General features: G+C 52.6%; 1 protein-coding gene across 8 annotated transcripts; it reads right to left on the bottom strand.

Moving 5' to 3' along the window:
• Positions 1 to 1,367: 1,367 nt before the first annotated feature.
• SH2B1 (SH2B adaptor protein 1) lies at positions 1,368 to 26,108 on the bottom strand. Of its 8 annotated transcripts, none has more exons than XM_010340831.3 (10): positions 25,809 to 26,108; positions 11,276 to 11,419; positions 7,999 to 9,017; positions 7,601 to 7,702; positions 6,570 to 6,661; positions 6,284 to 6,459; positions 3,607 to 3,810; positions 3,181 to 3,392; positions 2,880 to 3,051; positions 1,368 to 2,139 (listed from the first exon to the last, which is right to left on the bottom strand). In XM_010340831.3, the coding sequence occupies exons 3-10, from the start codon at positions 8,932 to 8,934 to the stop codon at positions 1,763 to 1,765; spliced, it is 2,271 nt and encodes a 756-aa protein (XP_010339133.2). In that variant the 5' UTR covers positions 8,935 to 9,017; positions 11,276 to 11,419; positions 25,809 to 26,108; the 3' UTR covers positions 1,368 to 1,762. The 8 variants fall into 8 exon arrangements, with proteins under 8 accessions (XP_010339133.2, XP_003930284.1, XP_003930283.1 ...); XM_003930235.4 differs by lacking the exons at positions 11,276 to 11,419; positions 25,809 to 26,108 and adding exons at positions 2,317 to 2,416; positions 11,094 to 11,259 and having other exon boundaries at positions 2,827 to 3,051; XM_003930234.4 differs by lacking the exons at positions 11,276 to 11,419; positions 25,809 to 26,108 and adding exons at positions 2,317 to 2,416; positions 11,094 to 11,258.
• Positions 26,109 to 26,219: the final 111 nt, after the last annotated feature.

The following is a 26,219-nucleotide window of genomic DNA, read 5'->3' as shown; positions in this document are numbered from 1 at the left end:
GGAAGGCAGGTCCCTGAAGGCTGGCAGGGCTGGGGGAGGGGGAGCCTCAGAGCACCAGTTGCTGCTGGAAGATTAGGAGGGGATCAGGCCCTGCTTACCGCGGGGCGCCACAGCCTTCGCTGGCCATCTCAGACAACACAGCACCCGGCTCTCCAAAGCATCCCCCCCTTTCGAGGCCGGTCCTATCCCCAGTCTCCTGAGGCCAAGGTTTGGGGAGCCCCAGGGATTACAGCAAGCAGGAGAGCCAGCAGGCTTCCCTCGGCTAGCCCCCCGCCTGGGTAGCCTGGGAGCCCAGCTGTCTCCTGTCCATCTCCCGACAGGACACAAGGCTCAGAATAGCAAGGTCATGAGTGTGGGCAGGGCCTCCTGGAGGTGGGGGCTGACGCTGAGGGGCATGAGGGTGTGGGCTCCATGCTGCCTGGGCGGGGAGTGAGGCAGGATGCTGAGAAGTAGAGCCGGACAGCGGGGAAAGGAGAAGGCCCAGCTTGGCGGGTGGGATTCTTCACCCCCAGGCCCCTCCTTGTTGGCACCCACTGCCCCCACAGCTGGGAAGCCCAGGGGTGCCCTCTGTTGGAGGGCACAGCCGCACATCCGTAAGACTGACTCCAAGAGCAGAGCCTGTGTTTAATGGGGTGAGGGGTGTGCTGCAATGGGAAGATGTTATGAACTCAAATGCCCATAGGGCCAGACCCTCACAGGGAGCGAAGTGAACTGGTGGGAGTGGCGCAGATGTGGAAGGTGGACCCACACAGCTGGATCTTCGGATTTTCAAGAGAAGACAGTGATCTGAATTTTTAATGTGGAACTCAAATGGAAACCTTGTCTAGGCCAAGCAAACCATGTCAGCAGCTCTGACTCAGACGAAACTTCACATGTCACGGATGAGGATGCTCAGGCCCACGGTGGCTATGCCTTGCCCAGGCCAGTGAGTGGCAATGCCAGGACGGAAGCCAGTGCTCTCTGCTGTCCACCCTCCAGCCTGGCATCCGGCCCCTCTGCGGCCACTCTGTGACTGTCACACTAAATCTCTCCTAGCACAGCCACCGTGCCCTCCATCTCTTGCTGCCAGCTCTCTCCAGGGTAGGAAGCCGTAACTCAAATTCAGAGCAGGAAGGGCCCCTGAAGATAACCACGCCGCCTGTCAATCACAGCTCATCCCATCAACAGAACTCGCAGGAGACCCCAAGAACATCATTTAGCGCTCCACAAACAAGGCTGTCGGCAGACACGGATGGCCCAGAAAGCATAGCACTGCAGAGCGGCAGGGGCTCGACCTGGGCCAGCCCTCTGGCCTGTGGGCACTGAGTGAGCCGCCTTCCCAAAGCAACTGTCCCAGTTCCCGAAGCAAACACTGGCCATAGCCATCATGATAGAACCCAGATAAACCTTTTTATTTATTTATGCTTCTCCATTTTGTTTAAAACAACAACAAAAACAACCACCTTAATATAACTGACAGCCCTTCCCCCTCACCCTGCCTTGGGCTGGGGGTGGTTAATGGGGAAATGGCCCCCAGGGTAGGGCTGACCAGAAAAGCCCCTCAGGGAGGTCATGGAACCCAAATCCCCTGCCCTGGGGAGGGGACCTGTAGTGTATGACAGGAGCAAACAGGCTCCCAAACTTCTGCTTGTACCATCGAAGATGCCCTTGGCCGACAAGGGTCAGGAAGCATGGGGGAGGGGTTTCAGCCTCCTCTGTCCCTACACTGCCCAATCTCATGAGCAGGGCTGGGGGGCAAAAGGGCAGATTGGGTGGGGTCATCTCACACAAAGGAGTACTGGTTGTTAATGGCCCTGGGGTGGCCCCCTTCCTCTCCATCACCCCCTAGTGGTGACTGCTGCAGTTGCACCATCGGGGGTACCCCCGAGTCTGCACCAGACCCGGTGCTGCCCTGGGCCTCCAAGCCTGGCGCTACGGCCTCTTCCAATTCAACCACGGGGACCAGCTCAACCATGGGGACCAGCTCTTCCGGGACCCCTCCACCGCCCGCTTTCTCTTTCTCTTGCCTCTCTTTGGCTGCTGCGGCTGCTGCTGCCGCCACTTCTGGCGCCCTCGACGCCTCTTCTGCCCCAGGCTGTGGGGGATCTGTCCATGAAGGGGGTTCAGGGGGCTGGGGTGGGTCATGGGAGGTGTTCGGTTCTGGATAGGAAGGGTAAGAAAACAGACTGATTGTGGAGGCAGGTGAGCTCCTGCCTCGGCCTCCCCTTCACTCAGCCCCCCAGGAGCATGGCTGTCTCCCCACATCCCATCTCCTGAGCAACCCCCCATCCATGGAAGATGGATCATGGGCGGCGGTGAGAGGAGGACCACACTTACACACAGTCACTCGCTCCGAAGGGCATGAGGGTGCAGGAGGCATCGGGGTGGCATCCATCTCCCTCGCACACCCCCGCATGGCTCCCGGCCTGCTTCCGGCCTGGGGGGGAGGGGCAACGTGGGGACAGATGGGACGGTGGGGCGGAGGAGAGGGAGAGATCAGACAGGGACATGAGACATTGAGGGAGGAGGGAGCGGGATCAGACCGAGCATCCCCAGGAAGGGCAGGCCCTAGGCCAGGCCGCAACGGAGGGCAAAGACCAGGCCGGGAGGATGGGTCCAGGAGACAGACAGACGATGGAACAGAGGATCCGATGGAATGGGGATGCGCCCGCCCGCCTCTCAGCTGCCACCCGGACTCCAGCCAGGAGTCTTCTGCCTTCCTGCATCCTATCAGTGCATTCCTTTCCCTTCCAAACCCCCAGGCGCAGCAGCCTCCTCTACCCTGCTCTCCCAAGCAAAGCCTCTCCTCGTCATAGCCCCCCCGCCCCATCTTTCTGGCACACACACCTCACTTCTTGGGTGCACGGGCACCTCCTCCCCTGCAGACCTGCTCTGCTCACCCTGCTGTCGCTGGGAGAATGGGACATAGCTGACAAGGACAACATCACTGGAGCCTCCAGACTCCAGAGGGATGGGGTGCACCCGGAAGTGCTCGAGCATATCGAAAATGGTCTGGAACCACAGGTGCTGGACCCGGCACTGACCCTCCTCGTTCAGCGACAAACGCAGGTGCTGAAGGCAGGACAGGGGTGGTGAGGTAGGAGGCAAAGGCCCTGCCAGATACAAACCCCCTCCCCCAGCAGCGCTCTCCCACCCCACGCCAACTGCACAGAACAGAGCCTTTCCTGCAGGGTTGCTCACCTTGGCCTTGCCCTGGAAGTTGAAGGTGAGGACATATTCACCTCGTCTTGTCTCACTCTGGCGCACCAAGAAGACACCGTGGGAGCCAGTGCCACCAGTCAGCACCAACTGCGCAGCCTTGAGCCGAGAGAGCATCCCGTGGAACCAAGGATACCCTGAGAGGGGCTGGTCCCCCTCACTGCCCTCTGGCTCCCCCTGGAACAGGAAGGACCCTTCAGGAAGGAGAGAGGGAGGGAAACCGGGGTGTCAGGGCAGCCTCCCCCATCCTGGGAGAAAGAAGTTTGCCTTCCCCTCGAGGCACCTGTCCCCCGCATGCATGCATGCGTCCCCAACTCTCCCGGGCCAGCTCCCTCAGGATCCCAGGAGAAGCCATCAAGGCAGGCAGGCATCCAGGCCTGGAGACACACACGCTCACACTTCCAGTACCTGTCACTGTTTCCGGAGTGTCCAAGGGAGGGTAGGGGGCTGAAAGGGGATGAACTGTCCCTGCTGGGGGACCCTCTTCAATGGGGATGCGGGGGGGCAACTCTGGGGGAAGCAATTCCATCGAGTCAAAATGGGAGGCAGCAATGGAGGCAGAGCTGGGGGAGATGGATGCCGAGGGGCGGTCTGAGAGGCCCCCATATGCCCCTGGAGAAAAAAAGGGCAAAGCTAAGAACCTAAGAAATTCCTCTTCTAAACAACTGTCCTGGGACCATTTCCTCACCACTAGTCTACCCTGCGTGCACTGGCAACAGTCTCTGGCCGAGATGCCAAACAGCTCTGTGAGTAGTGACCCGATGCTTTTTTACCAATGGCTCCTACTGATGCTTCCTGCCCTGCTAAGAGACTGTGTACTGCAAGAAGGTCCTAAAGTCCAAATGTCTCTTTTTCTGAATTAACAGCTGAAAGATTATGGCAGAAATGGAAGAATGCATTAAATATTTAAATACATGTTTTTGTAGAGAAGGAGTCTCGCTAATATAATAGCCCAGGTTGGCCCTGAGCTCCTGGTGTCAAGCGATGTACCCAGCTCAGTTCTGGGATTATAGGTATGAGCCACTGCTCCAAGCCGCCTCAAATATTTTGACATTCAAAAAGAGTCCTGGGCCGGGCGCAGTGGGAGTTGGGGACACCTAAATCCCAACAGTTTGGGAGGCTGAGGCCAGAGGATCACTTGAGGTCAGGAGTTCGAGAGCAGCCTGGGCAACATGGTGAAACCCCATCTCTACTAAAAACACAAAAATTAGCCAGGCGTGGTGGTGCATACCTGTAATCCCAGCTACTTGGGAAGCTGAGACAGAATTGCTTGAACACAGGAGGTGGAGGTTGCAGTGAGCTGAGATCACGCCACTGCACTCCAGCCTGGGCGACAGAGCAAGCCTCTGTCTCAAAAAAAGAAAAGAATACACACACACACACACACACACACACACACACACACACAAAGGAGTCTGGCTGGACACAGTGGCTCGCATCTGTAATCCCAGCCCTTTGGGAGGCCGAGGTGGGAGAATGACTTCAGCACAGGAGTTCAAGACCAGCCTGAGCAACATGGTGAGACCCTATCTCTTACAAAAAAATAAAAACTAGGTGTGTGTGGGGGCACACGCCTGTAGTCAGCAACCTGAGCAGCTGAGGCAGGAAGATGGCTTGAGCCCAGGAGGTCAAGGCTACAGAGGCTGTGATTGCGCCACTGCACTCCAGCCTGGGAAATAAAGTGAGACCCTGTCTCAAGCACAAAAACACAAACAAAAAAAATTTAAAAACAGTAGCAAAAATGGTGTCCTTTTGTTTAACTATAGGACAAAGCCTCCTAACTCTAAGAGGCATCAAAGATGCTCTTTCTATTACTCGCCCCACCCCGAGACACTTTTTTACCTTACCTTGTATTTGTCTTTCCTACTTTAACCCAATCATACTGTCCAATTTGTCACCATATCCTGGGCCCTCCCCCCAGGCCTCTGCTCTCGCCCTTTGCGTCCCCGGGTGTCCTCTCCTCTCCTCCTCTGCATCACAGTTCCTGTCTCTCCCACCTTCCCCTGCTCTCTTCCTCCCCTGAGCTCCCAACACGCTTCCTGCTTGTGCTGCTCAAGGAACACTAAGCTTTCTATAGGGAGTGATGGTAACCCAGCTGAAAGCCTCCAGAGGACAGGGAGCTCATGTCAGTCATCTGAGCTCCCTCATCTTGGCTCGGGACACAGCACAGGGCCAGGTATGGACTAGGACCATCCTTAAAGTCTGTCCAACGGCAGGCCAGAGCCTACACAAATGTCATAGGCAGGCAGTGCTGAAAACACAGACGTGTGGTGCACAGACAGCATAGCACGGGGATCACACTGGCACAGCCTGTCTTCCTCAATGACTCTCAGCTGTCCTCTCCCTGGTCTCAGCTACTGAGATTTGATGAAGTGCAAGGTCCACTCTAGATCCAAGATTCTATGATTCGTTTGTTCATTCACTCGATACAGCCTGTGTGCTCGGCACTGTGCAGACAGAACTCAGAATGGAGGGTCAGGAGAAAAGGCAATAGTAGAGGCCGAGTCTGGAAATAGGAGTCTCGACCAGGCAACACGTCTTTGTGTGTTTATGTGTGTGGGTTAGGTATGTGTGTTTGGTCAGACCAAAAAGTACGGAGTCAAGAGAATATGTGGTTGCCCCTGACGGACACAGAGAGGCCGAGTAAGAGCAAAACAAAGATTTCTACAAAGTGTTCCAGAAGCTTGGCAGACAACCATCACCTCCAGCCAGAGTGGTGGCCTGCAGGAGACTGACGGAAAAAGTGGCAAGGCTGGGCGCAGAAGGCTGGCTAGGAGTCTGCTTGGGGCCTGCGGGGGGTCGCAAGGGTTCTGAACAGCAAACTGTGCCTGGGGAACACGTGGCACGTTCAGAGACAAAAGACCAACGTTTGGTAGGGCTGCAGTGAGGCATCTGGAAAACAGGGATGGGGGCACAGGGGAGTCGGAGAGGGCTTGGGGCCTGACAGCAGGGGCCCGGCACGGCACGTTCTGAGGCTGAGTTCTCTAAGGCTCCACCCTTACCCTTCGACAGGCCAGGCAAAGCAGGGCCGCCCCCCCATCTGGTGGGTTCTGAGGCTCCCAGCTCTCTAAGGCTCCACCCTTACCCTGCGACAGGCGGTCATTGCTCTCACTGGGTCCCAGCAGCAGGTCCTGGCTGGGTAGACTCTCCGAGTGATTCAGGCAGGACAGCTCCAGGCTGTCTGTGTTCTCCCTTGTAAGGAATGAGGTCCCAGGGGCCAGAGGGAGGGTCACGGGGCGGGGACTGGTAGCAGGGCAGGGTCTGCAGAGACAGGGAAGATGGTGCTGGGAGGAAAGTCACCAGGTGAGAGGCGCGAGGCTGCTCCCCACCCCCACCCCACGTCCCTTCTCGACGGAAGTCAGGCTCCTCACCCTGGGCTCAGGCATTCTTGGATGTCAGACACCCAGGCCTTCACATGCTGGGCATCCACTGTCTCCAGGATATACTCAGAGGGGCCTTCCACCTACAGAGATGAGACGAGGCCTCAACTGGGGCAGGGACAGGGGCAAGATGAGGCTTAATCCACGCTTAATGAGAACAACGTGTGTAGGCTATCTAAAAACAAGTTGCATTTGAATTATCTCTGGAGGCTGGGTGCGGTGGCTCACACCTGTAATCCCAACACCTTTGGGGGGGGTGGTCACTTGAGCCCAGGAGTTTGACCAGCCTGGGCAACACAGTGAGATCCTGTCTCCAAAAAAATTAAAAAATAAAATTAGGCTGGGTGCAGTGGCTCACACCTGTGATCCCAGCACTTTGGGAGGTCAAGGGGAGTGGATCACTTGAAGCCAGGAGTTCAAGACCAGCCTGCCCAACGTGGCAAAACCCCATCTCTGCTAAACATATAAAAAAATTAGCCGAGCATAGTGGTGCATGCCTGTAATCCCAGCTACTCAGGTGGCTGAGGCACTAGAATCGCTTGAACCCGGGAGGCAGAGGTTGCAGAGCCAAGACCGTGCCACTGCACTCCGGCCAGGGAGGTAGGGCAAGGCTCTGTCTCAAAAATAAATAAATAATAAAATTAGCCAGGAATGGTGTCATATGCATGTAGTCCCAGCTCCTTAGAGGGGTGAGGCGGGAAGATCGCTTGAGCCCAGGAGTACGAGGCTACAGTGAGCTACGATCAGGTCACTGCACTCCAGCCTAGGAGAAAGAGGGAGACCCTGTCTCCCCAAAACAATAACAAAAAGCCCACAACTCTCTTTGAAGTGGAGGCACTGTTTTAGAGAATTAGAATATCTCCTTCTTTACCTCATCCCAGAAACGTCGCAGTCCCAGGGACGCACTCTCAAGGCACTGGACACAACAGACACCTCCTTTCGGCTACACCACGTGCTCAAATGCACTGAGGGCTTTCTCCTCAACACACGCACTGCCAGCGGATGGGAAGCTGAACTCGTACCTTAACCACAAACGTGTTCTCCCGGTCAGGCATCTCCAGGGCTGTGGTTGTCCGGACATCCGTGATAGAAGAGCAGGGGATGCTGAGTCGGGGCCGAGAGGCCTAGGTTGGGAGAAAGAACCAGATGCCCTGGAAGTTTGGTTTGCAGAGACCACCCTTACCTTCCCTCCAGACATTCTTCTTTCCTTCTACATCCTTGGGAAGTTAGATAAAAGGCAGTTACACTGCTTTCTCAGTCCTGCCCACAGCTGCTAACACAGAGCCGGGAGCCAGCTTTACAAACAAAGAGTGATGCCAGGGCCGTGGGCTGGTAAACTCCAAAGCTTATCTGCAGGGCTGTGACCACTCTGGCCGCCCTCTCCCTCGCCCCCAGGCACCCACCCTCCTCGGGTCCTCACCTTGGGTGGTACAAAGAACTCCAGGCGACTTCCTCCTCCTCCTTCTCCTTCACTTCGAAGCAGCAGGCGACACTTTTGCCACTGAGGCTGCCCTCCTCCCCCTGAAGGAGGACCAGCCGCCCCTCCTCCCCGGCCCACTCCGGCTGGGTCAGGGGCTGCCTCTTCAGCCCCCATGAAACTCAGCAGCTCTTCCCTCTGCACCATCCCTGCTCCATCCTTCAAGGCGCCCCCTCCCCGACTGAGTCTCAGCCTCTCGAAACGGTGAGTCCATCTTTCCCCAGGAGATGTTCCATCACTGACCAGTCCCCTACCAATGGTCCCAGCCCCGCCAGAGGAGTTGGAGTTGCTGTTTCCACCTAAGACTGGGGGGCCTGATGAGGTATCCAGGGGCCCAGCCGGGGAGGGAGGGTCAACGGTCCCCCGCCACTGCAGGATGCCACGGACTGAGCCTCGGACAGAGCGACCCACTGAGCGCAGGGAGAAGCGCTTCTTGAGCTTCGGCTTCGAGGTCGTAGAGGAGGAAGAGACTGAGGAAGGGAGGGGGCCGGCCAGGTCCTCAGATGATCGAGAAGGGCCCAGCACAGCCAGGGGCCCGCCCACCCTGCAGCTCTCAAGGGACAGGTCATGTGGTGATATCTCTGCACCAGGGCTCATGGGAGCCAGAATGGGTGGTGACAGGGAGCCAGAGGCCCGGGCCACCTCCGCTTCAAAGTGCTGCAGGAAGAGCTCGGCAAAACGGCGGGAGAAGGCAGCCTCAGCCCCGGGCCCCGCATATTGGGGGTGGGAGGCCAGGTAGAGGCGAAAACGGCGGGCGAAGTCCAGAGCAGCAGCCCGGGCGTGGGACTCACAGAACTCCCGCCAACTAGGGGGCGGGGGCGGGGGCAGCGGGGGAGACGAGGGGGAGGCCCCGTCCTCTGGGGAAGGGGCACCATTCATGATGGGCCCCAGGAGGTGGAGAGGGGGAGCCTGTGGGGCGCAAAGAGGGAGGCAGCCAGAAGACGTGGGGTGGGCGGCAGCAGCTGCGAAAGGAAGAGAGAGGCACACACGAGGGTCACTGCCGAGGGCGCACTGGGGGCCGCGTCCTACCCCCAGCCAGAGACACCCAACCCTGCTTCAGACTCCGCAGAGAGCAATGGGGAAGGAAGCCCAACACCTTCCTTCCCTCTCCCAGATCCTGGCACCCCGAAGGTCCCAGCCAACTGGCTCCCCAGTGTCTAGCTAGCCTGCTGTGTTCACCCCCTTTCCTTAACTTTGGATACAATAGTAGAGGGCTATGGAGCTCCAAAAAAGAGATTTTCCCCCCAAAAAGAGATCTTCTCCAGATCACCCCCCTTCTCTAAGTCAGATCCTCCAGTATTGATGTCATACTTCCCATGAGCCATTCCAGAGGTGCCCACGTGGTTATCTTACCTTTCCCTGTGAGAGGTTTCAATGACCTCTCGAACAGATGAGGAAACTGAAGCTCAGAAAACTTTCAGAACTCCAAATCTACCTTTTCCCCCACTCCACAGTCCTTGTCCCCAGGGACCAGCTGGGCCAGCCTCAGCCATAGCACCTCACCGCCCCAGCTCGAAGGGGGCCAGAGGGGAATTGGGACGCTAGACCTTAGAGAGCCTGCCTCACGGATCTTAGGGTCCAGCTCTTTGGAGGGGGCGATTCATTAAGGAGGATGGACGCATGATGGACCAAAACAGTTGTCTTGAAAGCTGACCCCAGAGTCCAGCAACAAAGCACTGCGCGAAGGAGACTTGAAATGGCAACAGCCCACTTCTTTGGTATCCCTTCTTTGGTATCTCCTCTGGGGCCAGAGGCCGCAGGGGCCCCACAGGAGAAACTGGGTTGGGTCAGGTCAAGTCTCTTCTGGCCTCATATAAACACAACATCACAGGGAGAACTAGGGCCCTAGGAGTTTTCACCTTCCTCGCCTCCCACTGGGGATTATGCCCTAAAGGCAGGTTAGTCTACTGGTTAAGGCCATGGGCTCTGGAGTCACACCAGGGCTGAAACCACCCTATAAGCGCCCAGCCCAGCCACTTTATGAGCGATGTGATCCTGAACAAATTCCACGTCCTCTCTGAGCCTGTTTTTTAATCCGTTAAACAGAGCTAATGATCCCTCCCGCCTCGAAACGTTGAGAGAACGACATGGAATGGGATATGTCAGCGCTGAACGACGGCCCTTATTACTATCTTCATAGGGGAAAAGAATATTATAGTTCCAATTTTCTAAAAGAGAAATTAAAATTAGAGAACGGAGGAGCCCTCTCAAGGTCTTAAAACTAGAAAGTGGCAGAGCTGGGTGTGGAATTTACAACCCATGGCTCTTTTGTTAGCGCTCCTCCCCCGACGCAATACTGAAAGGTGACAGCCCCACCACTGGGGCCAGGGGCGCTCAAGAAAGTCTCCCCAAACCCTCCGCGACCTCAGACTGCCGTTCAAACCCACAGCTAGGCAGCAAGTCGGCGACCCCTCCCCTTCCTCCTGGGCCTCGGCCCTACACACTCAGATGGCTCCAACCGCAGGGACAACTCCAAACCAACGAGAGCAGCCAGGAGACGCAAGAGTCATGGAGCACGGGGGAACCCAGCCAAGAGGTGCAGACACAGCAGAGACCAATCTCCAGCCAGCGGCCACCTCGACTCACACAGGCCCACCCAACCCTCTGCACCGCAGACAGACCCAGCCCCCTTCAGGCCCGCTGACCCTGCGGCTCCTGAGCTGGTGACTCAGTTTCTCTTCTGCCAAGCAGGACTCAGACACATTTTCCCGGTGCACCTGCCTCTTGGGTCAGTTCTGATATTTCCCGAAGGGCGGGTGGTGGAGGGTGCTGGCTCCGCTCCCGGCTCGGACCCTCCCGGCCCGGTGGTCCATCCACTCCGACCCGACCCTACTCCCTGGACATCCCCCAGCCGCCCATTCCCCGGGGCCGCATCCGCCGCGGGAACAGCCCAGTCCGCTGCACTCTCCCGGACGAGTGCCCCTCCAGCCCCCGGCCCTCCACGCCCACCCCCACCCCAGGGATCCTCTCGGGCCCCGGGACCGGGTCGCGGAGAGGGAAGAGGCACTTGAAGAGGGGGGTTCCGGTTCCGGTCCCACCTGCATCTCGGTCCCCGCGCTTAGCTCCGGCGACGGTGGCGGCTCCCGCTCCCTGCGCCCCCACCCCCTCCGCGACGAGCGCCCAGCCTGGTTCTGCGCAGGCGCCGGGAGTCCCTTTCCGGTCGCCGAAGGAAGCGACCATAGAGAAGAGCGGCGGGAGGGAAGGGCAACTACATACTTACTTCCGCCATCCTCTCACTCGGCGCCGACCTCGGGAGACCTAAGACGGTGTGAATCTCATAGGGCTTCAGTGCCTTCTCCAGTTGCACCTAAGAGCGACCACGGAGGCAGCTGGAGAAGGGCTTGGATCCTACCAGAGCGTCCTCCTGGAGGAAATTCGGGACAAAGGGGCGATGTCGACCATAGAGAAGCCGCCTTAGGGGATAGAGTCCCGGGCCCGGCTAAGGGCTAGAGTAGCCGCCGAGCGCTGGAAACCAGAGAGATGAGGAGGCTGTGTGAACAGCCAACTGCAGCCTAGAGCGTCGGCCCGCTGCAGAGGGGCACGCGGATACTGCCCCCAAGGAGCGGGGCGAGTGAAGAAGCGGTTGACCTTGGGGAGGCCCTGCGGGGAGGCGGAGCCTGAACTTACGACCTTGGTTTATCTGAGGAAAGGGGCAGATCCAGGAGGTTCCATCTCTGAGACGGGAGTTGAAGGTGGGGGGTAGAAATAATGTCAGTTTCAGACGTGCTTTGGGACATCTGTGGGCATATAATCTGGAGCTCAGAAGAGACATCAAGGCCAGTTAGAGAAATCAAGAACAATTAAGGTATCGAGGATAGTCGAAAGAATGAGCACAGTGAGATCTCCACGGATGCAGTCTCTCAGTGACCCGGCTCCAGCTGGCCTAAACAAAGAAACCTATGGCCCATGTAATCGAAAAGTCCAGAGCGGGTCACACTTCTTCCGAACAGGTGAACACAGGGGCCGGAAGATACAGGAACATGTGGCTCACCGTCTGTGGTTCTGCCTGCCGAGTGCATTTGCCTTCACCCTCGGACAGGCGCTCCTACGTGGGAAAATGGCTTTCCGTGGCTTCAAGCTTAAACCCTAATATCTTAGCAACTCTCCTAGAAGGAGCATGCCTCTTTTCTGAGATTCCCAATGAAATTTCCAGAACTAAGTACGTAGCTGATTGGACCAAGTGCCCATCCTGGAACAAGGAGGCAAATAACCCAAGAGAGGAAAGTGGATAAATATCCTGATTCACCTAAGAACGTTCAGGCAGGGTGCGGTGGCTCACACCTGTAATCCCAGCACTTTGGGAGGCCGAAGCAGGTGGATCGCCTGAGGCCGGGAGTTCGAGACCAGCCTGACCAACATGGACAAGCCCTGTCTCTACTAAAAATAGAATATTAGCCGGGGTGGTGGCACATGCCTGTAATCCCAGCTACTCAGAAGGCTGAGGCAGGAGAATTGCTTGAACCTGGGAGGCGGAGGTTGTGGTGAGCCGAGATGGTGCCATTGCTCTCCAGCCTGGGCAACAAGAGCGAAACTCTGTCTCAAAAAGAAAAAAAAAGGATGTTCTGAGATGGACACATGGACGGGCATGGTGGCTCATGCCTGTAATCCCAGCACTTTGGGAGGCCAAGGTGGCAGGTAGATCACCTGAGGTCAGGAGTTCAAGACCAGCCCAGGCAACATGGTGAAACCCCGTCTCTACTAAAAATATAAAAATCAATCGCACATGGTGGTGGATTCCTGTAATCCCAGTTACTTGGGAGGCTGAGGAACAGAGGATCACTTGAACCTGGGGGGCAGAGGTTGCAGTGAGCCAAGATCCAGCCACTGCACTCCAATCTGGGCGACAAAGCGAGACTCCATCTCAAAAAAAAAAAAAAAAAAAAAAAATGTTTAAAGCTGAGGCTGCCAGATGCAGTTGGAAAAACTTGTGGAAGGGCTAATTCTGGTTTAGCCAATCTGAGTCCCCCTGCTGTAACTAAACTAACCTCAGCTTAGAGATGTCCTTTAAGGTCTTTGTCACCAGCTGTGTTTATCCCTCTTCCCAGCTCAGAGAAAGACATCAATGAAAAGAATCCTATTCCTGCGGACTACACCACATCTACCACATACCCTTACATACCCTTTCTCTGTAGTTGGCCCAGCATTGTCTGGGAGAGAGGTACAGTTGAAGAATACAGAAAGGCAAGGAGCTGATGATTGGAAGCGTTGTGGCTAAGCTGGCCAATAAAGCTCTCCTTGCTGACCAAAATGTTCTACATTGGCACTGTCCCGTGTTGGAGCTTTGGGCCACATGTGGCTGTTAAGCACTTGTAATATCACTGAGGAACTAATTAAAATTAAAACAGCCACGTGAGGCGAGCGGTTCCTGAATTGGACAGTGTAAGAGGTAAACTTGTAGGCCAGGGGTGGTACCTCACACCTGTAATCCCAGCACTTTGGGAGGCCGAGGCGAGTGGATCACGAGGTCAGGAGTTCAAGACCAGCATGGCCAACGTGGTGAAACCCCGCCTTTACTAAAAATACAAAAATTAGCCAGGTGTGGTGGCATGTGCCTGTAGTGCCAGCTACTCTGGGGGCCTGAGGCAGAAGACTCGCTTGAACCTGGGAGGCAGAGGTTGCAGTGAGCTGAGATTGTGCCACGGCACTCTAGCCTGGGCAACACAGTAAGACTCTCACACACAAAAAAAAGAGGTGTCCTTGGACAACTGGGTGGAGCTGTCCAGCAGAGATGGATTTCTAGTCTGAACTACACAAAGCAGTTTGGTGGTGATCAGATATGAGTAGTGGTTGATTGAAGTCAGGGACATCAATGGATTGTCCAGATAATATACGTAGAGAGAAGAGGGCCTAGGACCCAGTTCTAGGGAACAATCAACAATAGGTAGGCAGAGTAGAAGAAAGTGCTGAGATGGGCTAGGTAGGGTGGCTCATGCTGGTAATCTCAGCACTTTGGGGGGCCGAGGCAGAAGGACTGCTTCAGCTAGGAGTTTGAGACTATCCTGGGTAATTTACCTAATCTGTCCTTGTAAAAAAGAGTTGTTGACTGGGTGCTGTGGCTCACGCCTATAATCCCAGCACTTTGGGAGGCTGAGGCAGCAGATCATGAGGTCAAGAGTTCGAGACCAGCCTGACCAACATGGCGAAACCCATCTTTACTAAAAATACAAAAAAAAAAAAAAAAAATTAGCCAGGCGTGGTTGCAGATGCCTGTAATCCCACCTACTGAGGGGGCTGAGGCAGGAGAATTGCTTGGACCCGGGAGGTTGCAGTGAGCCAAGATCGCGCCATTGCACTCCAACCTTGGTGACAGAGCAAGACTCCATCTCAAAAAACAAAAAATAAAAAAAATAAAAAGAGGAGTTGTTTTAATTCTTTTTTTTTTTTTAACCTTTTTTTTTTGAAACAGAGTCTTGCTCTGTCACCCAGGCTGGGTGCAAGAATGGCTCACTGCAACCTCTGCCTCCTGGGTTCAAGCTGTTCTCATGCCTCAGCCTCCCGAGTAGCTGGGATTACAGGAGCACTACCACACCCAGCTAATTTATTTTTTTTTTTTGAGGTAGAGTTTCATTCTGTCATCCAGGATGGAGTGTAATGCCGCATTCTCAGCTCACCGAAACCTGTGCCTCCTGGGTTCAAGCCATTCTCCTGCCTCAGCCTCCTGAGTAGGTGGGATTACAGGCATGTGCCATCACACCTAGCTAATTTTTGTATTTTTAGTAGAGACAGGGTTTCATCATGTTGGCCAGGGTGGTTTTAAACTCTTGCCCTGGTGATTCACCCACCTTGGCCTCCCAAAGTGCTGGGATTACAGGCATGAGCCACTGCGCCTGGCCCACACCCAGCTATTTTTTGTATTTTTGGTAGAGATGGGGTTTTGTCATGTTGCCCAAGCTGGTCTCAAACTCCTGAGCTCAAGTGAACTGCCCACCTTGGCCTCCCAAAGTGCGGAGATTACAGGTATGAGCCACCAAACCTGGCCTGGGTTTTTTTGCTTGTGCTTTTGTTTTTAAGAGAATTGAAAAGAAAGAAAAAAAACTGCAGAGATGATGCATGTGGTCAGGTTTCCCAGAAACACCTTGAGATGAGGAGTTGTGTGCATGTGATTAATTACAAAAGGACTACCAGGAGAAACCAGTTAAAGGTGTGGGAGAGGCCAGGCGCGGTGGCTCACACCTGTCATCCCAGCACTTTGGGAGGCCGAGGCGGGCAGATCATGAGGTTAGGAGTTCAAGAACCAGACTGGCCAACATGGTGAAACCCCATCTCTACAAAAAAATACAAAAATTAGCTGGGCATGGTGGCTCGTGCCTGTAATCCCAGCTACTTGGGATTACAGCTCGTGCCTGTAATCCCAGGCTGAGGTAGGAGAATTGCTTGAACCCGGGTGGTAGAGGTTGTGGTGAGCTGAGATCGTGCCACTGCACTCCAGCCTGGGCAACAATGCAAGACTCCTCTAGAAGACGTTGATAACTAAGAGATTGCTGCATGACTTGGTGAGAGTAATTTTAGCAGAAGCCAAATGGTAGTGGTTTGAGGAATGAGTGGAAGGTAAAGAAATGGGAGGAGGCAGGGTATGGTGGCTCACACCTGTAATCCCAGCACTTTGGGAGGCTGAGGGGGTTGGATCATCTGAAGTCAGGTATTTGAAACCAGCCTGGCCAACATAGCAAAACCCCGTCTCTACTAAAAAATACAAAAATTAGCCAGGTATGGTGGTGGACACCTATAATCCCAGCTGCTTGGGAGGCTGAAGCAGGAGAATTGCTTGAACCTAGGAGGCGGAGGTTGCAATGAGCCAAGATTGTGCCACTGCGACAGAGTGGTACAAGAGCGAGACTTTGTCTCAAGAAAAAAAAAAAAAAAAAAGGCCAGACGCAGTGGCTCATGCTTGTTAATCCCAGCACTTTGGGAGGCTGAGGCAGGCAGATCATGAGGTCAGGAGTTCGAGACCAGCCTGACCAACATGGTGAAACCCCATTTCTATAAAAAATACAAAAATTAGCTGGGCGTGGTGGCACATGCCTGTAGTTCCAGCTAGTAGGGAGGCTGAGGCAGGAGAATTGCTTGAACCCGGGAGTTGGAGGTTGCAGTGAGCAGAGATCACGCCATTGCACTCCAGCATGGGCAACAGGGTGAGACTCCGTCTCAAAAAAAAAATTTTTTTTTCCAAGAAGTAGGAGAAATGTGGAGAGATGTTCTACAGAGTTTGGCTGAAAAGGGGTGGACAGAGATAATGCAGGTTGTATGTGTGAGAAGGTAGAAAGGTTTGCTTGTTTGTTTCTATCCTGAGGAAGCTCTCATTTTGCTGGAAATGTTACGGAGAAAGGCATGAGTAGAGAGGATGGTTATTGACGGAGCCAGGTTTCAGGGGTTTGGTGGGGACGTGATCCAGGGCCCACTTTCAGTCAATATATTAAAATGAAAGGGAGAAAGCCTTCTTCCTCATAAGTAGGGATGTAAAACGTGGGATGCTTTCCACTATAACAATTAGAAACCTCAATTTCAGCCAGCTTAAACTTGAAAAGAGGGAGAGTCTATTGGTTCAAATACTTGAAACATCAGAGATAGAATGACTTCAGGCATGGCTGGAGCCAGAGGCTCAAATGATGTCGATTTGAACTTGGGTCTCAGACTCTTTTAGTTCTGCTTTTTCTTGGACTTTCTCTCCCTCTCTCTCTCTCACTCCCTCCCTCCCTTCCTTCCTCCCTCTCCCTCCCTCCCTTCCTGCCTATCTTTCCCTCCCTCCCTCCCTCCCTTCCTTCCTCTTTGCCTCCCTCCCTCGCTTCCTTTTTCTTTTTTTGAGACAGGGTCTTGCTCTGTCACCCAGGCTGGAGTGCAGTGGTGCGATCATAGTTCATTGCAGCCTTGAACTCCTGGACTCAGGCGATCCTCTCACCTCAGCCCCTCCAGTAGCTGGGACCACAGGTGTGACCCACCACGCCTGGCTCCCTGGACTGTCTTCATTCTCAGGCAGGTTGTCTTCTTGAAGGTAGCAAAACAGCCAAGCCTCATCCTACCAGCTTAAACACTTGGCAGAAAAAGGGTATAGCTTTCCCAACAGCTCTAGCAAATAAAACAGGGCTGAGTCTCATCAGCTCAGCTTTCATCACCCAATGATCTTCTGTTATTTAATAAAGAATTTGTCTGTTGGGTACTGGGCTTAATACCTGGGTGATGAAATCCTATGTACAACAAACCCCCATGACATGTGTCTATGTAACAGACCTTCACATGTACCCCCAAACCTAAAATAAAAGTTAAGTAGCCGGGCGCGGTGGCTCAAGCCTGTAATCCCAGCACTTTGGGAGGCCGAGGCGGGTGGATCACGAGGTCGAGAGATCGAGACCATCCTGGTCAACATGGTGAAACCCCGTCTCTACTAAAAGTGCAAAAAATTAGCTGGGCATGGTGGCACGTGCCTGTAATCCCAGCTACTCAGGAGGCTGAGGCAGGAGAATTGCCTGAGCCCAGGAGGCGGAGGTTGCGGTGAGCCGAGATCGCGCCATTGCACTCCAGCCTGGGTAACAAGGGCGAAACTCCGTCTCAAAAAAAAAAAAAAAAAAAAAAAAGTTAAGTAGGCTGGGCGTGGTGGCTCATGCCTGTAATCCCAGCACTTTAGGAGGCCAAGGCATGCAAATCACCTGAGGTTGGGAGTTCGAGACCAGCCTGGGCAACATGGTGAAACACTGTCTCTACAACAAACACAAAAAAATTAGCGGGGTGTGGAGGCCTACGCCTGTAATCCCAGCTACTCGGGAGGCTGAGGCACAAGAATGGCTTGAACCAGGGAGGCAGAAGTTGCAGTGAGCCAAGATTGCTCCATTGCATTCCAGCTTGGGTGACACAGCGAGATCCTGTCAAATCCTAAACAAATAAATAATTTGTTTTCTTTTTTTTTCTTTTTTTTTTTTTAAGGCTAGTCAAATGAAGCAGTGGGAGTGGAGAAGGAACAAAGAAATATGTAACTGGTTGTGATCAATTGGTTGTAAACACCACTGCACTTGAACCACTGCACTTGAACCGGCCTTTTTTTGTTTCTTTTTTTTTGAGAAACAGTCTTGCTGTGTCGCCCAGGCTAGAGTGCAGTGGCATGATCTCAGCTCACTGCAAACTCTGCCTCGAGGGTTCAAGTGATTTTCATGCCTCAGCCTCCTGAATAACTGGGATTACAGGTGTGCGCCACCACGCCTGGCTAATTTTTGTATTTTTACTAGAGACGAGGATTCACCATGTTGGCCAGGCTGGTCTTGAGCTCCTAGCCTCAAGTGATCTGCCTGACTTAGCCTTCCAAAGTGCTGGGATTACAAGCATGAACCACTGTACCCGGCCACATAAATAAAATTTGAAAAAGGAATTTGGCTTGTCTTTGTCCCAGTTTCCTAGCATAGAGCTTCTAAAACACTTGGAATTTCCTGAGTCATAGAGATGTCTTTTATTCAGGAGTTTCTTAGGTCACAGCAGAATTTTTTTGTTTGTTTGTTTGAGGCAGGGTCTGACTCTGTCTCCCAGGCTGGAGTGCTGTGGCTCAATCTTGGCTCACTGCAACCTCCACCTCCTGGGGTTCAAGCCATTCTCCTGCCTCAACTTCGCAAGTAGCTGGGATTACAGGCATGTGCCACCACATCTGGCTAACTTTTTTGTATTGTTAGTAGAGACAGGGTTTCACCATGTTAGCCAGTATGGTCTTGATCTCCTGACCTCGTGATCCACCTGCCTCGGCCTCCCAAAGTGCTGGGATTACAGGCGTGAGCCACCGTGCCCGGCCTCAGTGTGTGTTCTCGTCAGCAAATGCACTGATGTGCTGGGAGGCGACGCACCCCTCTTCAATGGGGAGAAGGCACAGGAGCTTGGTGGCCCGCCCTCTCAGCTTGCCCTGCATGTGCCTTTATAGGCTGGCCCTGCTTTGTATTTTTTGTAAAACTGTAATCCCAAGTGTAGCACTTTCCTGCATTTTATGAGTCATTGTTTTGTTTTTTGTTTTATTTTGAGACGGATTCTTGCTCTGTCACCAGGCTGGAGTGCAGTGGCACAATCTCAGCTCACTGCAACCTCCGTCTCCTGGGTTCAAGTGATTATTCCATCTAGCCTCCTGAGTAGCTGCCACCACGCCAGGCTAATTTTTGTATTTTTAGTAGAGACAGGGTTTCACCACGTCGGCCAGGATGGTCTCGATCTCTTGACCTCGTGATCTGCCTCCCTCAGCCTCCCAAAAGTGCTGGGATTACAGGCCTGAGCCACCGTACCTGGCGAGTCATTGTTTTTAAGTAAAATAAACTTGTATAATTTACATATTTACCATTTTTAAGCATACAGTTCAATGGTAATAAATACATTTATATTTTTTTTCTGTCCCTTCACCTTCCCTTCCCATTATGGGCCATTCTTGTGAACTACTAAACCTGATGGGAGGACAGTGTGGTCCCCTCTGGAAAGCCATGCATGGCTGGTCCACGTAGGCCACCTCTCAAGTAGCTTTTTCTTTTGAGATGGAATCTTGCTCTGTCGCCCAGGCTGCGGTGGTGCAATCTCAGCTCACTGCAACCTCCACCTCCCAGATTCAAGCAAATCTCCTGCCATAGCCTCCGGAGTAGTGGGGATTTCAGGTGCCTACCACAGTGTCCAGCTAATTTCGTATTTTTAGTAGAGATAAAGTTTCACCCTGTTGGCCAGGCTGGTCTCAAACTCCTGACCTCAAGTGATCCGCCTGCCTCAGCCTCCCAAAGTGCTGGGATTATAGGCGTGAGCTAATGCGCCCAGCCTCAAGTACCTTTTACTCAGTAGCTTTTATGTGACATTTACCAAGTGCTTCCAGTTGTGATGTCTCCCATCACATCAGAGTGACTTGGGTGTGACTAGAGCCCTGGGTTCGAAAGCACACTCAGGGTTGGCCTCCAGGGACTGCGGTAGGCAGGAGGCAGAGCTGAAGTTGGTGCAGGGGTCCATGAGGGGGCTGATGCTGGCCTGGCTGTGGTGATCCAATGAAGTTCACGCCAAGGGGTTTAACCAGAGAGACTTCCCAGGAGGCGCTGCCAGGTTGAGTGGTGGGAAGAGTGAAGAGTGAAGGATGCCCCTGAGCTTCCACTAAGGAAGGATTTATTGAGTGGCACTGAGGACACTGTGCTGGGACGTAGTTCTCAATGTGCCACTAAGTTCCTGGCTAGCCCAGTACTCATTTCCGTTGCACCAGACCCCATCCTCTTAGATGTTTTAGAGCTACAAGAAATCTTAGAGATCATGATATGGTTTATCTATAACAATTTATAGATAATAAAGCTGAGGGCCAAGAAGGTGTAGCGACTCATCTTTATTTATAAAATGAACATCAATACAAAATTTGCTTTCCATTGAAAACCTCAGGAAACTTAGGAAGCCCAATGCAAATGCTCAACTGAAATGATTCAATAAACAATTCTTCCAACAAATGCCGATTCACTTAAGAAGTAGGCATTGTTCTTAAGAGTAAAAAAAATAAGTTTTTACTGCCATGAGCTGGTGAAATGGGAGGAAAAGAAAGAAGCAAACTAGTAAGATAATTTGGGGTATTTAGGTGCTATGAAGAAAATCAAGGTAGAAACAATCATGGGGGCCAGGCACAGTGGCTCACGCCTGTAATCCCAGCAATTTGGGAGGCAGAGACAGGCGGATTACTTGAGACCAGGAGTTCGAGACCAGCCTGGCCAACATGGTGAAACCCCACCATCTTTACTAAAAATACAAAATTAGCCGGGCGTGGTGACACATGCCTGTAATCCCAGCTACTTGGGAAACTGAGGCCTGAGTATTGCTTGAACTCAGGAGGTAGAGGTTGCAATGAGCTGAGATCACGCCATTGAACTCCAGCCTGGGTGACAGCCTAGAGTGCTGTGGCTCAAGCAGAGCTCAATGCAACCTTGAACTCCCAGGCTCAATTGATCCTCCTGCCTCAGCCTCTCAAGTAGTTGGGACTCCAGGGGTGCACCACCACACCCAGCTAATTTTTCTATTTTTTGTAGAGACTCGGTCTTGCCATGTTGCCTAGGCTGGTCTCAAACTCTTGGGCTCAAGCAATCCACCCTTCTCAGCCTCCTAAAGTGCTAGGATTATAGGCATGAGCCACCGTACTTGGTCTTACTATTTTTTTTAATAACAGCTTTATTGAGATATAATTCACCTACCATGACTGAGATACAAATCACCCATTTAAAGTAGGAATTTGGATTTTATTCCAAGTGCACTGAGGAGCCATTAAGGGAGGATTCATTTATGATCCACATTTTATTTTTATTATTATGATGTTTTGAGACAGGGTCTTGCTCTGTCACTCATGCTGAAATGCAGTGGTGTGATCATGGCTCATTGCAGCCTGGATCTCCTAGGCTCAAGCGATCTTCCCGTCCCAGTCTCCCACAGAGCTGGAACTACAGATGCTTGCCACCATGCTCTGTTAATTTTGCAAATTTTTTGTAGAGAAGTCCTGACCTTATAATCCACTCGCCTCAGCCTCCCAAAGTGCTGGGATTGTAAGTGTGAGCCACCGAGCCTGGCCGACCCCATCTCTTAAAAAACAAACAAACAAACAAATGTGGTGGCATGTGCCTATAGCCCCAGCTATTTGTGAGGCTGAGATAGGAGGATTCCTTGACTCCAGGAGATCGAGGCTGCAGTGAACAATGATCATGCCACTGCATTCTAGCCTGGGTGACAAAGAGAGACCTTATCTCAAGAACAACAACAAAAAAAAAAAAAAAAAAAAAAAAAGGAAAGTAATGGGGAAAACAGGTATTAGAGTTGAACACAGTAGCTCACATCTGTAATCTTAGCACTTTGGGAGGCCAAAGATGGAGGACTGTTTGAGGCCAGGAGCTCAAGTCCAACCCTGGGCAACAGAAACCCTAATACATAGGGGGTTTTTTGTTTTTTTCTTTTTCGAGATGGAGTCTCTCTCTGTCGCTAGGCTGAAGTGCAGTGGTACAATCTTGGCTCACTGCAACCTTCACCTCCCAGTTTCAAGCGATTCTCTTGCCTCAGCCTCCTGAGTAGCTGAGACTACAGGCAAGCACCATCACACCCGGCTAATTTTTGTATAGAGACGGGGTTTCACCATGTTGCCCAGGCTGGTCTCAATCTCTTGACCTCGTGATCTAGCCACCTCGGCCTCCCAAAGTGCTGGGATTACAGGCGGGAGCCACCTCGCCCAGCCCTGTTTTAGATATGTTAAGTCTGTAGCTGGCCCCTTCAGTTTGAAAGGCTCATTAATAGTTGAAGTGCACACATTCACAGAGGCCTGCTGTGGCCAGGTACAGATGGTACACACTTGAGGACATGAAGCTCCATCCCAACTCACTTAGTCATACACAAGTAAAACCAAAAAAATATGTCTTAGTACCAACTGCTGTAAGAGAAGAGTATCTTTTTTTTTTCTTTCTTTTTTGAGGCAGAGTTTCACTCTTGTTGCCCAGGCTGAAGTGCAATGGGGGAATCTCAGCTCACTGCAACCTCCACCTCCCAGGTTCAAGTGATTCTCTGCCTCAGCTTCCTGAGTAGCTGGGATTACAGGTGCCAGCCACCACACCCAGCTAATTTTTGTATTTTTAGTAGAGACAGGGTTTCACCATGTTGGTCAGGCTGGTCTCGAACTCCTGACCTCAAGTGATCTGCCTGCCTCAGCCTCCCAAAGTGCTGGGATTACACGAGAGAGCCGCCACGCCCAACTTTTTTGTTTTTTTAGACATGGCCTGGCTCTGTCACACAGGCTGGATGGAGTGCAGCGGTGTTATGATAGCTGACTGCAGCCTCAAACTCCTGGGTTCAAGTGATCTTCCTATCTCAGCCTCCCCAGTAACTGGAATTATACAAGTATGTGCTGCCACATCTGGCTAATTTTTTTATTTTTATGTTTGTAGAAACAAGGTCTCACTATTTTGCCCAGGCTGGTCTTGAACTCCTCGTCTCAAGCAATCTAAGGGCACTTTTTTTTTTTTTTTAACCTGGGTACAGGTGAGCATTAGCCTAAGGGCACTTTCTTGATGCAGAAGTGGTTTTGATGCCAACGGCAGTAGCTATAACAGATGAATCTAAGGCCAGGCACAGTGGCTCATGCCTGTAATCCCAGCACTTTGGGAGGCCGAGGCAGGTGGATCACAAGGTCAGGAGCTCAAGACCAGCCTGGCCAAGATGGTGAAACCCCATCTCTACTAAAAATACAAAAATTAACCGGGTGTGATGGCAGGTGCCTGTAATCCCAGCTACTCAGGAGGCTGAGGCAGAAACTTGCTTGAACCCAGGAGGCGGAGGTTGCAGTGAGCCAAGATCACACCACTGCATTCCAGCCTGGGTGACAGATCAAGACACTGTCTCAAAAAAAAAAAGAAAACAACAACAACAAGATGAGTCTAAATCCTGGTATTTAGTGTTTGATGACAGCGACAGAAACAGCAGTTTTCTTATCAGGTCAGATGAGTTCTATGGCTTGGAATTAGTTCTCCAGCTTGCCCCACAATTCTGTAAGCTGCCTAAAACCCTTAACAAATCCCTCTTCTGCTTAACCCAGCCAATGTAAAATCTGTTATCTGTAAATCAAGACTCCTGACTGAGCTATTCACTAATACAGAGGATGCTACAGTCAACAGCTCTAGAAAAACTTTTCTCCCTTTGGACTGTTTTCTGAACACTATGTTTCTCAAACTGTAGCCATTCATTCACTACCTTCCAAGAAATCTGCCATATATTCATGCCTGGCTAATTTTTGTGTTTTTAGTAGAGATGGGTTTCACCATGTTGGCCAGGCTGGTCTTGAACTCTAGACCTCAGGTGATCTGCCCAGCTTGGCCTCCCACAGTGCTGGGATTACAGGCGTGAGCCACTGCGCCTGGCCTTTTATTTTAGTTTTGAGGCAGAATCTCACTCTGTCACCCAGGCTGGAGTGCAGTGGCATGATTTCGGCTCACTGCAACCTCCACCTCCCGGGTTCAAGTGATTCTCCTGCCTCAGCCTCCTGAGTAGCTGAGACTACAGGTGTGTACCACCCCCAGCTAATTTTGTATTTTTAGTAGAGATGGGGTTTTACCATGTTGGCCAGGCTGGTCTCGAACTACCGGCCTCAAGTGATCCACCCACCTTGACCTCCCAAAGTGCTGGGATTATAGGCATGAGCCACTGCGCCCAGCGCACCCATAATTTACCAAATAGTCTTCTTTTAAGTTGATTTGCCAGTTTCTTTTTCAAGCTAATACACTTTAAAATAAATATAGCACCACGAAAATAGAAATCATTAATTCAAATACCACTCCCAAAAAACTTACATGTTGCTAGTGGCCTTTAGTGTCTTAAGATAGACTCCTGACCATCAGTTTTCACACCTGCAAAATGGGGTAAATAATAGATCCTACCACCCAGGGTAGCACTGGGAGCGATGATTGTGAAACAATACGAATGCCTGCACATTGTAAAGCTCTAGTTCAGAGTTTCCCAAACTCCTCTGAGTTTTCATTCAAAAAAATGTTTTTACAGATGGGGTCTGATTCTCTGTCACTCAGAGTGGGGTGCAGTGTCATGATCATACCTCACCGTAGCCCTGAACTCCTGGGCTCAGGCGATCCTTCTGCCTCAGCCTCCTGAGTAGCAGGGGCTACGGGTGCATGCTACTGTGCCTGGTTAATTTTTTAAAAAAAATTGTAGCTGGCCGGGCGCGGTGGCTCACGCTTGTAATCCCAGCACTTTGGGAGGCCGAGAAGGGTGGATCACGAGGTCAAGAGATCGAGACCATCCTGGTCAACATGGTGAAACCCCGACTCTACTAAAAATACAAAAAATCAGCTGGGCACAGTGGTGCGTGCCTGTAATCCCAGCTACTCAGGAGGCTGAGGCAGGAGAATTGCCTGAACCCAGGAGGCGGAGGTTGCGGTGAGCCGAGATCGCGCCATTGCACTCCAGCCTGGGTAACAAGAGTGAAACTCCGTCTCAAAAAAAAAAAAAAAAAAAAAAAAAAATTGTATAGATGTGGGGGGCGGGGAGGGGTGTCTCCTAATCTGCCCAGGCTGGTCTTAAACTCCTGACTTCAAATGATCCTCCCACCTCAGCCTCCCAAAGTGCTGGGACTATAGGCATGAGCCACTGCACCCAACGTCCTCTCAATTTTAGAAGGGTGTTTGTTATATAGCTTCCCAGTCTGTGCACAGAATCAATCTCCAGGGGAGGAATTAGCGAATCTATTTGAAACAAACAGTGTCCACTGAGTCTCAGGATCTGATCAGTTCCGAAACATAAATCAGGGTTAAGCAGCCACAATTAACACTTCGGAGTGCCATTCGGAAGCTGCCATGAGATGAAGGATGTGAAAGTTAAGGGTCATTGACTAGCCCTGCACTCATTCATTCAATATTTACTGCATGCTCCCCTAGTTGGTTCCTCGTCCTTGGTGTCATCTGTAAAATTAGGTGGGTGGGGCGACGCCCAACGGAACTGCTCCTTAGGCAGCTGAGTGGCCATTAAGGGTGGGCACCGAAGCCGTCTGTCTGGTGGGCTCTGGCCCTGTGAGGTCAAGCAGTACAGGGTCCCCGCAAGCTGCCTGACCTCACAGGGCCCCACCCTGACTACCACCCAGGACCACATCCGTGACTCCTACCCAGTTCATCTCCTCTCAGGGCCAGATGAAAGGATCGCCCTATGAAGTGGATACTACTATTCCAGTTTGACAGATAAGAAAACAAAGTGTCAGCGAAGAGAGAGGTCACACTTCACCCCACCCGCCAAAGGCGTCCGGGACCTGGTCCTACCTCCAGCTGCGGCAGAGGCGGCCAGATGTCTCCCAAGACCCGCGTAGCGAGTCGTACTCCGGGGGACTCGAGGTCTCTCTCTGCCGGGCCCAGGAGGTTCCTGAGCAATGGGAGCCGCCGCTGCCTCCCGGGGCCTGAGCCCCTCCCTCGGATCCGGCCTAGCCCGCCAGACTCCCACTCTGGGCGCCTCCACAGCCCGCCGCCCCAGGAACTACCATGCCCATGAGCCTTCGCTGCGTCGGTGCTTTAGGCGGAGCTCCCCAGTGCCCCTCGCGGCCGCCAAAGAGAACTACGTTGCCTCTCAGCCCGTGAGGCCCGAATGGTGGAAACACTCTTGTCTCTTTCTTCGCCCCCGAGACGCATGCCCCCTACGTAGCGTCTTCAGCCACGCGCCAGACGTCCGCGGAGACG

Source organism: Saimiri boliviensis, chromosome 12, assembly GCF_048565385.1.
Source record: "Saimiri boliviensis isolate mSaiBol1 chromosome 12, mSaiBol1.pri, whole genome shotgun sequence".
Lineage (NCBI taxonomy): Eukaryota > Metazoa > Chordata > Mammalia > Primates > Cebidae > Saimiri > Saimiri boliviensis.
The sequence above is the reverse complement of the archived record's forward strand: the minus strand, read 5'-3'. Positions and strand labels throughout refer to the sequence as shown.

What these genes read in the sequence shown, in the direction of transcription:
- SH2B1 (XM_003930233.4), bottom strand. Translation starts at nt 11,235, where the DNA reads ATGGTCGCTTCCTTCGGCGACCGGAAAGGGACTCCCGGCGCCTGCGCA. An exon ending in CAAGAATGCCTGAGCCCAGG is followed by an intron (nt 6,460 to 6,569) that starts GTGAGGAGCCTG and finishes CTGTCTCTGCAG; the next exon opens with ACCCTGCCCTGCTACCAGTC. An exon ending in ACTTCCAGGGCAAGGCCAAG is followed by an intron (nt 3,052 to 3,180) that starts GTGAGCAACCCT and finishes TCCTGCCTTCAG; the next exon opens with CACCTGCGTTTGTCGCTGAA.